The sequence below is a fragment of the Tamandua tetradactyla genome, chromosome 10 (assembly GCF_023851605.1).
Source record: "Tamandua tetradactyla isolate mTamTet1 chromosome 10, mTamTet1.pri, whole genome shotgun sequence".
Classification (NCBI taxonomy): Eukaryota; Metazoa; Chordata; class Mammalia; order Pilosa; family Myrmecophagidae; genus Tamandua; species Tamandua tetradactyla.
This window is the reverse complement of record NC_135336.1, coordinates 32,258,825-32,270,876: the sequence shown is the minus strand read 5'-3', so window position 1 is coordinate 32,270,876 and position 12,052 is coordinate 32,258,825. Positions and strand designations below refer to the sequence as shown.

At 40.3% G+C, this 12,052-nt stretch overlaps 1 protein-coding gene across 1 annotated transcript; it reads right to left on the bottom strand.

Moving 5' to 3' along the window:
• Nucleotides 1–1,212: 1,212 nt before the first annotated feature.
• Nucleotides 1,213–4,138, bottom strand: ZNF80 (zinc finger protein 80). Its single transcript, XM_077117565.1, has one exon. The coding sequence runs from the start codon at nucleotides 3,734–3,736 to the stop codon at nucleotides 2,819–2,821; it is 918 nt and encodes a 305-aa protein (XP_076973680.1). The 5' UTR covers nucleotides 3,737–4,138; the 3' UTR covers nucleotides 1,213–2,818.
• Nucleotides 4,139–12,052: the final 7,914 nt, after the last annotated feature.

Below are 12,052 nucleotides of genomic sequence, written 5' to 3'. Positions count from 1 at the left end.
TGTATAATTGCAGTGATACCCACTTGTGGTCTCTTCAATTACAACGCTTTCCTAGGGACCAATGATAACCTCTCAGGGAGCAGTGGGTCACATCCATCACTACCACTCTCAGATGCAGATTACGGTCCCTATTTCTCAGGGTGACCACCTTCCTGCTAAGAAGGGAGGTAAAGTTTTAAAATCCTGTATTCACTTCTCCTAGGGAAATTAAGCTTGCTTTGTTTACACTTATCTCAGGGGAAACTATTCAGTGGACTCTCACAGGAAAGAGATCTACTCAAGGTGAAACTGCCTCCTAAACCAATAGGGTCTTTTCAATTGCAGTCCATTTTCAGAAACTGACCTCAAATGGGCAGAAGCTCTGCATATTATGACACAGCAGCTAAATTCTCTTGCTAACAAAGAAAAAAAAAACTGAGAAAATCAGTCTCTGGTGGGGCATCATTTTTGAGTAAACTGTCACAAAGAAATGCCTGAACACAGTTTACCTAAGGGTTATAGGTTAGCTTTTGTGAACATTCCACTCATTGATTCCTAAATAGGGAAGGTATTTCTGATAGTGAATGATTTCCAGTGAAACAATGTTAATAAATAGCCACATACATTGTGAGACTGCACACAGGCAAATTCTAAGGTATGATCTGAAGATATCGAATCTGTTTTCCAGTATAGGTATGAATATTAGAAGCTCTACTTCTCTTCATTACAAACACTAATATATATGATAACGTCTGAAAGCAAATCCAGCACAACAAACCACATTCATTCAGCAGCACATATTTAGAAATGAGCTGTAGTCGGCAAACTGTGTGTGTGCGTGTGCGTGTGCGTGTGCGTGCATACACATAAAGTACATTAACAGCAATTAAGGAGACTTCCTTGTGACCAATTCCAAGGAGATAAAAACCCGACATCTAAAACAAAACCACTTGCAAAAGGGCATTTCTAAGTTAGCAGGATTTTATAGAAAATCCTTTTGTTCATTGAAAAGCAGCCTATGCTGAATCCTCATTTTTTACATGTATTACTTTTCATGTATGTTTCCTCATCTTTTTAAAACTATCTTATGATTTATTAAATGTAATCAATATGTTCTGGCTCTTTGGTATGTTCTTTTTTTTTTTAAAGGCATAAGAAGACCAGGACTTTAAAAACCCTGTAAAATTCATGCTTTGTAAATAATAGAAGTCACTTTTATTCAAAGCTTCCAGTCTCATTTTATTAAACTATTTTAAACATTTATTGCAAAAATAATACATGCTCTTTGTAAAAAATGCAAACCACACAGAATATAAAGTAAACACTGCAAGTACCCTACAAACCACCCTAGTCCGTCCCATTTTCCACAGAGAGCCATTGCCTATGGCTCTGTGCTTATCCATACAGATCAGATTTACTTCTTACAATGTGTGCTTTTACTTATCACTGTATGTTGGGGATTTTTTACATCAGTACATGCAGAGATAGCTTATTATCTCATAGCGTTTCATAAAATAAAGTACTATAGTTTAACTATTCCCTTATTGATGCACATTTAGGTTATTTTCAAGGTTTCACATAAAAATCACAGTAATTATTCCTTGTATGTTTATCTTTGCACATTTCTAACAATATTCTTCTAGATTTCTAGAAATTGAATTAACAAGTCAAAGATCTACATATTTTACATTTTAATACAGTATATTTATTAAGAATTTTTTTCTGAGTTTTTCATTAGTTTGCTAGCTGTGCATTTTTATTTTGTTGGTTGCAGTTCTAATTCAACCTGCAGAAACCTGCTGAAGTGGCCTGGAAGAAATCCCTCTTCAGAGGACTAAAGAACCTGAGAAACCACGGTCAGAGGAGAGAACTTGGGCTCACCTGGGAAAGCTGCCCAGCTACATGATCATCCCCATATTCCTGAGAAAATGAATCAAAACAAACAAGTAAAACAAGAACAAGAAAAAATGAGAGTGCTTTATGTCCTAAACTAGATGAGTTTTTCTTTAATTAAAGCCTTAAACAGTTATAACTGTGCATAAAATGTGTCCATTTATATGCATTTTTAAATCTCCTTAAATACTTAGAAAATAGTTTTATGGATGGTATTTTTAATATTCTAATCTATAAATTTAAGTATTTTATGACTCAAGCCCTCCCATTTCTCACAATAGCTATGCTCCTCAACAGTAGAGACAATGTTTTAGAACTGAGAATGCTCTCAATAAATGTTTGCAGAGGTGCCCTCAACCATCCAAATTTCACTAAAGTGAATCTATATAAAAGATAAATACAGGGACAAAGTTCTTTTTACCTCTCAGACATTCCCCAAATAAAGAATGAATGCCAATTTTTCACGACCTTGACAGAAAAGTCTGAAAGAAGCCACGTGTGCATTTCTTTTTTTCTTTTCCACAGCCTCCCCTCCTCCTCCTTGTTCTTTTAAAACTATTCCTGAGATGGCCGTGTGATATAAACTAAGGGGGGAGCTATGGCTGAAGGCTTTTCCTAAGCACACATTAACGAACACAGCTTTTTCCTGGATAAATTCGCAGATGCTGAGTAAGATATTTCCTTTGGCCGAAGATTTTCCTCAGCAGTCATATTCAAAAGGTCTTTTTCCAGTATGAGTTCTCAGATGGTGACTGAAGTGGGCCCATCTGCAAAAGACCTTCCCACATATCTTACATTCATAGATTCTGTATGCATTCTTCGATGTCGAGTGAGGGATGAGCTACAGATAAAGGCTTTCCTATATTCACAGCATTCAAAGTGCTTTTCTCCATTGTGACTCCTGCGTTAAGGGAGAGAAAAGCTGTCACAAAAGGCTTTCCCTACATTATTTGCACTCAAAAGTTCCTTCCACAGTGTGGATCTTATTATGCCGGACAAAAGTAGACCGGTAGGCATAGGCTTTTCCACATTCACTGCACTTATAGGGCTTTTCTCCAGTGTGACTCCTCATGTGTTGAGTGAGGGAATAGCTACAGGAAAAGCCTTTTCTGCATTCTTTACACTCATAAGGCTTTCCAAGAACATGGATTATAGTATGTCGGTAAAAATCAGAGTGGTAGGTGAAGGTCTTTCCACATTCACTGCACTCATAGGGCTTCTCTTCAGTGTGACTCCTCATGTGCCGATTTAAGGAAGACCTGTAGTAAAAGGCTCTCCCACATTCTTTGCACTGATAGGGTTTTTCTCCAGTGTGGGTCATATTATGCTGGACAAGGACAGAGTAGTAGTTGAAGGTCTTTCCACATTCATTGCACTTATAGGGCTTCTCTCCAGTGTGAATCCGCTGATGGGATGAGAGGTGTGACTTACGGGTGAAGGCCTTCCCACATTCAGCACACTTATAGGGCTTCTCCCCAGTGTGAATCCTCATGTGACGAACAAGGTCAACCTTCTCACAAAAGCCTTTTCCACACTCCTGGCACTCATAACGTTTCAGTCCTGTATGAATCTGCTGATGTCTAACAAGGAGGCAATTCTTGTTAAACACTTTCCCACATTCCTCACATTTGTAGGGAGTCATCCCTTCATGAGTCGAGGGATCTTTACTCGGTCCCTGTGACTCACATTCGTGGGCGGCATCTCCTGCAGAGACTTGCTCCTGCAAAACCTCTGTGCGCCGACTATTATCTGTCCCCAAATCATTGTGCTCAGGATTTGTCTTCCTAAAGAAGGTCTGCTTCTGAGAGACTGTCCCTGGCCTCAAGTGCCCTTTCTGCATCTCCCATGACCCATCCTGATCCATGGTCCCAAGCTGGAGGACCTTTTGGTTCCTCTGAGTCAGTCTTCCCCGGAGCAAGGCTCCCTAAGACAAGGCTGGGGGAGAAGATGGCTGAGAAGCGGCCAGTCACGGGTTTGCTTTATCACCTGGTCAGGAGCTTTGGCAAACGTTTCTCTTCCCTTTCCCCTCGCCTGTGCTTCAGCTGGTAAAACAACTCTGGTTTGGAAAGTCCCCTACCCCAGGAGTTAGCAGGTGTCCAGCGTTACCTCCCAATACAGGGTCCTTTAGGCCAGGTCCAGCTGCTCCTACTCTTCTTAGAGAAAGATCGCTGTGTGTCAAGTGCTCAAATATCACCAACACAACCGCTACAGGTCCGGCTGAAGCCCAGCAATGCAGTAAAACAAAAGACCACGCTGCAGCGGCGTCCGCCTGCGCAAATGGCCTCTCCGACTACAGATACCAGAGAACACCGCGCGCACTGCCGGGACTACAAGTCCCAGAGGTCTGAGGTCCACCTTTTTTTTTTTTTTTAACCACTCTAGGAGGGGGTATTTAAACTTCGGTTGCACGTAAACAGGCACTTTAGGAAGTTAATCGCGGGATCCTCTGTATTAGTAAACTCTGGATAATCGCTGCGCCTCAGAACTGGAAGGAGACACGAGCCTTCCAGAGACTTGGAATTTAACCAGGTGTCTGATACCAGTTGCTGCGTCAGGGAAAGCTTTCCAACATGCGTACAAACATGCATGTAAGGATTTTGGCCTGCAGGATTTGACAGAGAAAGAGCCTTACTTATCTGATCACAGCAAATAGTACCCAGAGTCTGGGCATTACAGTCAGTCCAGTCAAAGTACCTAGTGTTGGAGAAGGCTTGGAAATTCAGGATCTCTTTTGTGTTGCTGATTGTACTATAATTAGTTATACCACTTTGAATAAGTTCAGCTCCGCTTCGGAAAGGTCTTCCCATAGAGAAGCGTACCCATATATTATCAGGAGACATGTACAAGAATTCTCACAATACCGAACACCGAAAGTCCGGGAAAGAGTATGAATTAAACAGGGTTCGCCTCCTACTGCTTGGTCTACTGCTCGGGAGTTGGGTGGTACCGAGATGTAGAATCCTCGAAATTAAGGACCCAGCAGCGCCAGGACCCTTTGCAATGGGAAGAGGCAGGAAGACCACGGTGTAGAGGGTAGTGACAGTAGTTTGAGCAGGCTCCTGGCTAACCCTTCCTTTACTGGGACAGAGGCAGGGTATTAAGGAGAACAGAGGATCTTGACACTGGGAGAGGGAGACACATTTGAAAGTCAGTGGTAAATCCTGGAAAGAGGAGGATTGATGGGACCATCTACCCCTCTTTGATCTTCCTGGAAGCTGTTTGGAATGTTCTTCTCTGGGGAATCTGGGCAGTTCAAGAGGAGAGACCTAAAGAGGCTGACATTATAGGTCTCTCAGTGAAAAGGCCTGGCAGGTTGACTTTCAGTGAATACTTTAAATTATGTTTTATTTTTCTGTCTTTTGTGTTTGTCAGAACCTCCATGTTAAAGAAAAGGGGTCATGGCAGATGCCTTTCCATTTTCCTGATTTTAAAGAAAATGCTTGTAACATTTCACAATTGAAAATGTGTTTCATATAGATTTTTGTTGGTAGTACCTGCTAGATCATTTGCATAATATATATATATATATATTATGAAAATATGTATTTTAGGTTTGGAAGCATGAAAGGTCAGATAGACACACTACCTAGGAAAACACCTAAAGTGTTTTCTCTCCCAAAGGATTTGGTGGAAGTCTGCACGGTCAGTATACAGGGATGAGAACTCAGATGCATTTTCCAGACATCAGGATCCTCCCCAGAATGGGCGGCCACAGTGGATGACACTGTCAAAGGAGCCCCTCAAGGATCAGGCAGCTAGACATGAGCTGGTTTGGAAATGTGCTGGACCATCTTACCTGGGACAAGTGCCCCCCTCAATCTCATAAAGCCAAACCTTTAATGACGGAATTCTGTTCAATAGAGGTTCTCAAACTGTGGGTCCCTAGTTGTATTGCTTTTCAGAGTTCAAAAAAGGCTGACCACTGAATACCTGTATCATAAGAATGATAAAGTGAACAATTACAAAATGAGTTAGACTTGCTTCTCAGAAAAGTATAAACTTTTTTCAATGAATTTGTCTTTCAGTACATATTTTTAATGAGATGTAGCAATTTCCAAAATGTCAAATACTTTCAATTATTTGAGCTATCAATAGCAATGCTTCTAAGGAACCTGAATATCTCAGCAAGAAGTTGGAATAAATTAGGGTTATCTAACTTATCTGGGGGTTATCTGGGGGTCCTCAGGGGGCTTCTCACAAGGGTTCCTCTGTCATTCGGGGCTGCTGCAGGTGACATAACCATCATGACTGTAGATTGTCACCTGCAGTTGGGGTGTCTTTGGATTCCCCCATGGGCAGCATGCCCCCATCACAGTTATATAGGTACTTTCAGACATTTGCCACTTCCAAGTTTGAGGGAAAAAGAGAATGCTCCTTTCATTAAAAGGAATAATTTCAAGGGGGAAAGTATAGTGTCTTCAACAAGTGGTGTTGGGGACAACTAGACCCATAGGCAAAAGAAAGATGTTGGATCTTTACCTCACACTCTACACGAATATGAACTGAAATTGCATCTTAGACCTAAAGTAAGATGTAAAAGTGTAAAACTCTTAGAAGGAAACATAGGAAACATTTTTTGATCTTGGGTTAGATGGTAGTTTCTTAGATATGAAATAGATAAATTGAACTTCATCAAAATAAAAAACTTTAGTGCGTCAAAGGACACCATCCATGAAGGCAAAAGACAACCCCCAGGATGGGAGAAAACATTTGCAAATCATATATGTGATTAGGGATTATACCTAGAATATACAAAAAACACTTACAATAATCTAAGGAAAATCTCAATAACAAAAAAAATGAGCAAAGGATTTGGACAGACCTTTCTCCAAAAAGAATTTACAAATGGGCAATTAGCACATGAAAAGATGCTCAACATTACTGGTAATTAGGGAAGCACAAATTAAAGCCACATTGAAATACCACATCACACCCTCTAGAATGGCTGTACTCAAAAGACAGACAATAACAATTGCTGATGAGGATGCAGAAAATGGAAACCAATACAGTGTTAATTGAAGTGTAAAATGGTGTGCCACTCAAAAATAAATGGCAGTTCCTCAAAAATTTAACTCACAGAGTTACCAAGGGACCCAGCAATTCTATTTCTAGGTATATAGCTAAGAGGAAAGAAAACATTTCCATGCGAAAATCTGTACACAATGTCTACAGCAGCATTATTCATAATAGCCACAAGTTGGAAACCCCTCAAATGTCCATCAACTGACAAATGTATAAACAGAATGTGAACTATTCATTCACTGGAATATTATTCAGCAGGAAAAATGAGTGAAATACTCATTTCATTTCAAAAATGAAATACTCATTTTTGGATGAACACTGAAAAGTTACACTCAAAAAAGTCAATTGTGAGAGACCACACATTGTACGTTTCCATTTAAATGAAATATTTAGAAAAGCAAGTCTATTTTTGAATTCACTAAACGCTTATAGAGATAGAAAGGTAGGGCTGGAGATCAAGCGATGAGGACAGTTTGGGGTTTTCCTTTGGGGGTTAAGAAAAAAGTACTAAAATTAAATAATGGTGATGATTGCCCAGTTCTGTGGATATATGAAAAAAACAGTGAACCATGCACTTTTTTAAATGGGTAACTTTTATGTATGTGAATTATTTCTCAATAAAGCTGTTTAAAAAACAAGCAAACAAACAATCAAAAACAATGATATGACAACATTTCATTTCAGACATACCGAAAAGTATAGGCAATAATATAATGACCACCCGTATACTTACCGTGCAGCTTAATAAATAAAATCCTTCAGATGCATTGAAAGCTGCTGTATATTTCTTCTTGATGCAATTCACCCCACTTCAACTCTGAAATAGACTAGGTTGTTTATCCTTAGAAGTGAACTTGATGTTCATCATCTCCTTGCATGCTTTTGTACTTTTGCTAGATTTATATCCAGTCTTAAACAAAATATACTATTAATATTTGTCTATTACTCTTACTTTTTTTTTTTTTTTTGCATGGGCAGGCACCAGGAATCGAACTCAGGTCTCTGGCATGGCAGACAAGAACTCTGCCACTGAGCCACTGTGGCCCTCCCTATTACTCCTACTTTTAACATTTCCAAAGTGTAAGCTATTTGGTTTTAAGTAACACCTTGTATAGAATATCCACAATACTTTCCCAAGCACTGAAAGAGGTAAAGATCATTTTGCCTGCAGCACTTTGGAGAGTCTAAATCCGTCAAAAAGGACACAATCTCCAGACATGTGTACAGAGGTACAACCTCTATGCAGATGAAGTCCTACAGGGTCACACAGAAAATCTAGCTTTGTAGAGACGCAGTTGCTCTAATACAGCTACTTGTCTACTTCTTTTAAAAGCCTTTCTATATGATTAACTTTCCACTGGTGAGCCCTGTGTTTTACCTTTCTTATAAAAGTGTGTGCTTTATCTTCTAGATCTGTTCTGTTGGCAGTTAGCAGAAACAGAATATTCTCATCATTTAGTCTTTGAATCTATTACTTGAACCAAGTCATAGCCACAAAGGATCCCACTTGTGTCATCAAGAAAATCTAGAGGAAGAGCATTTCTACTGGGAAATCCCTGAGCACTGTAGGGTGTCTTTGGATTTCTTTCCCATCTGGCTCTAAGTCCTTGATGGGCTCACCTGTACTGAAAAGCCTAGAGTCTTTTGCAAATTCATCCTCTAAAAATGTGTAGGTCAGCGAGGACTCCCTTCACAACATGCATCTCCACATCTGTGTAAAGTACAGTGGAAGGAGATGAGTGGACCCAAAGCCTTACTGTGGATCTTCTCCTTCCTCTCCCCTTTCATTCAGTGTTGGTTGAGGGGAGGCAAATAAGGGGCCAGGAGAATTCTTGGAAATGGGAGAGAGCTAGGTGACTACCCAGCCTTGCTCAGATAATCTTTCCTGCTACTGACGACCCTTTCCCCAAGCTACCTGATGGGGCAGTCATCCCTGCCCAAATCCCATAGATACCTCCAAGCCAAGGATCCAGCCAAGGCCACTCCTCCTTCCTTCGTAGGCAGCCTGTGAAGTAGCTCTTTAAATGCTTCTGTAATGAGATATTGGAGAGAGAAACTGGAAAGGCTTTTGGATCCTGGACTCTTGACAACCAGGTCTCAGGACAGGCAGGTAGACAAATGAAAATCAAAATGGTGACTTCTAAAGAGACTGAAGTGGCTGATATATCAATCGTGGTGTATATATTTTTGTCCCAGAGGAGAAAATAAATCAAGCTCTGTAGAAAGGAAAGTCTTCAAATGGTTTTAGCTGTGATTAAGAACAGTCTGGGTGTGATAAGGGAGACTGATTGTCCCCCACCTCCATCCCAGGTTCCTGGGATGTGGGAGGGGAATAGGAGCAGAAGACTGTATTTAAGGCAAAAGTAAACAAAAGCAAAAACAAACAAAAGAAACAACCACTAAATCTCCCATGCACTTCTGATGTTCAGCCACGTTCTAGAAGCTTATTAACTCAATGATCATTTCCCCTCCTGTGGAACAGGCTTCTTGAAGTTCTCACTGTTTTCCAAACTCACCTGTGTCTTCCTTCAAATCCTTGCCTCTATCTTCTCTCTCCCTGGAATGCTTTTACCCCTTCTTGAAGCATACAAAGTTTCAAGAAACACTCCCTGATTCCCATTTTTAGAAATAAACTCTCCTTTGTATTCTTTATTCCATATCAATGCTTTTCACTTTCTACCTGTTGCTAAAGCCAATTGTGTGTGCAGCTTAATGCTTTACCCAGACTATAAGCTCTTGAGAGCAAGAATTCCATCTTGGTATCTCGTAGAATAGGAAACATGGTGACTTACATATAGTGAAAGAGTGACTATACGTCTTGTCTAATTTTATCATTTTATAACTCTCACAGGAAGGTGTTTAATACACTTCTGACCCACTATGAGAGCAATAAGAATGACCTCTGCCCATTCAGAATTTTTTCACCATAGCTCACTGCTTCAGGCAACATTAAGCATAGCAAGCAAAAAACCGAAACACAAAACCCATAAGCTTATTCTTTAGTTTCGGGATCCACCTCACTTCCCTTTGTGTGTGACAGCTGTTTCTGCCTCATGGGAGAACGGTCCACTTCCCAAGTAAAAGCAAATTTGCCCATGCAAAAAACAAGGGCCAGTTTTCCCCCTTTTCTTTTTGCAGCTGGAAATTTCCTCTGGGCCCTGGTGCCATTGCAGACGAGCTCAACCCCTACCCCTTGGATACCCAGGGTGGGTTGTGAAGCTCCTCTCCCCTTGGTCATTTCTGTAGGGAAGGATGACATCCTGTTTTTTCTCAGGAAATATTCTACGTGACTGGAGGTTTCCTATGTATTTCATGTCTATCATTTGCTGACAGGCTGCTTGACTCCTCAACTGTTCATACCAGTAGATTGTCATTATTCCTGGTTATGTTCTAGAAAGTCTGCATGAATGCTGAGTTTGCAAATACTGAACAATTGCTTCTAGGAGAAATATAAGGTTAGATTCCTGTGAGCCTCTGGTCAAAACATTTTTGCCAACTGATTAATACATAACTTTGTTTTATATGTGTTTCTCTTTGAAGAACATTACTTAATATATGTTGTTGATTCATTTACATTGAACTCATGGCACTCATGCCTATAGTGTTCATTTACATTGAACACTATAACTCATGCCTGAATGACGATTATCATGCAGTATATTCTCTGTAAGGCACATCACAGCCTTCTTGCACTTAGGGAGGCTAGACAGCACTTCATACAGTAAAATGACTATGAAGAAACACAGAAAATGCAAAACTGTGGCATTAAATATACCACAAAAAAAAAAAACGTGCTTATAGTATGAGAGCTGAAACAAGAAGGAAGGGCATCACCTTGTTTGTTTGTTTGTTTGTTTTTGCATGGGCAGGCATTGGGAATCAAACACAGGTCTCTGGCATGGCAGGCAAGAACTCTGCCTGCTGAGCCATCATGGCCTGCCCATCACCTTATTTTGACCTCAGCTGGGAACATGCATGTCAGGCAGCTCAAAGTTTTCACCATGAGAATGATACAAGGATTGATTTGGGAGTTACACATAAACTTTAGCAAGTAGATGAATTCACAAGCATGAAATCTGAGAATAATGAGGAGTAACTGTATACAATGGAATGAAGCATGTTTCCCATTATCAGGCTAATAGCAAAACCCTCAAGTGTTGTCATGGGGAGGTCAATGGCTCACTTTGATATCACACTAGAAAGATTCAGGAATAGGAAAAAGGGAGAAAGCTCCATTGTCTCTTGGTCTGAAAGGGTTTGGTGAACTCAATTTGGGAAGGTCTAGGTGTGAGATAGGACTGTCTTGTTGAATGACCTAGGGACATTCACTTCACTCCCATTCAGCTTCTTCATCTGTAATATAAGGGATTAGATCAGATTGGCCAGCTCTACGAATATCACACTGACCACTTTTAGACTATCTCAGCCTGCAGTGTGATGATAGGATTGTGGCTTCAGGTGTAATCAATTTATAAATCTCAGGGAAGGTGGGGAAAATTAAAAAGACCAGGCTGAATGAAGCAGAATTTGTGAATTCAAGAACCTGATTGCATATATAATTCTAACTTGGAATTGAAAGGGCAAATATAGTTGGACTCCTGGGCTTCATTTTAGTGCAATATATTTCAGGATTCATCATTTCAAAACCCTTGACTCCTCTGCCAGAATGTGAGGTCCAAGTCTGAGCAGTCTTTGAGTCCTTAGAGATGGGTGATAATGCCATTTCTAAGAACTCATTAACTAACTCCTCCCATTCCCATTTTTCCCAACAAGCTATGGCCAACCATAAAGCATTGGCTAAGATACGGAAGGAGAAGTCTTGACTATAGTCCACACCAAAGTGCAAGGGCAAGAGCTCTCAAGCCATGTTTTCCATTCTTGGCTGTCCTAGATTTTGACCATAGCTTCTTCTTATTTTCTTGTCCAATAATAGCTACTCCATACTGTTGCCCAAAGTTGCCATCTTTGAAAACTTCTATGGATGTCTAAACACTGTGCCCATTGCTATTTGGGAACTTCAGTGGTCCCTCTACAGATTTTGCAGCCTTCCTTCAACAAGGAGAATAATTGGAACTCTCCTGGAGATGTCTTAGTGCTTTTTTCTTTATCTTGGATAGAGATAAGACTGATAACTGTAGTGTGCTTTGATCTGGAATTA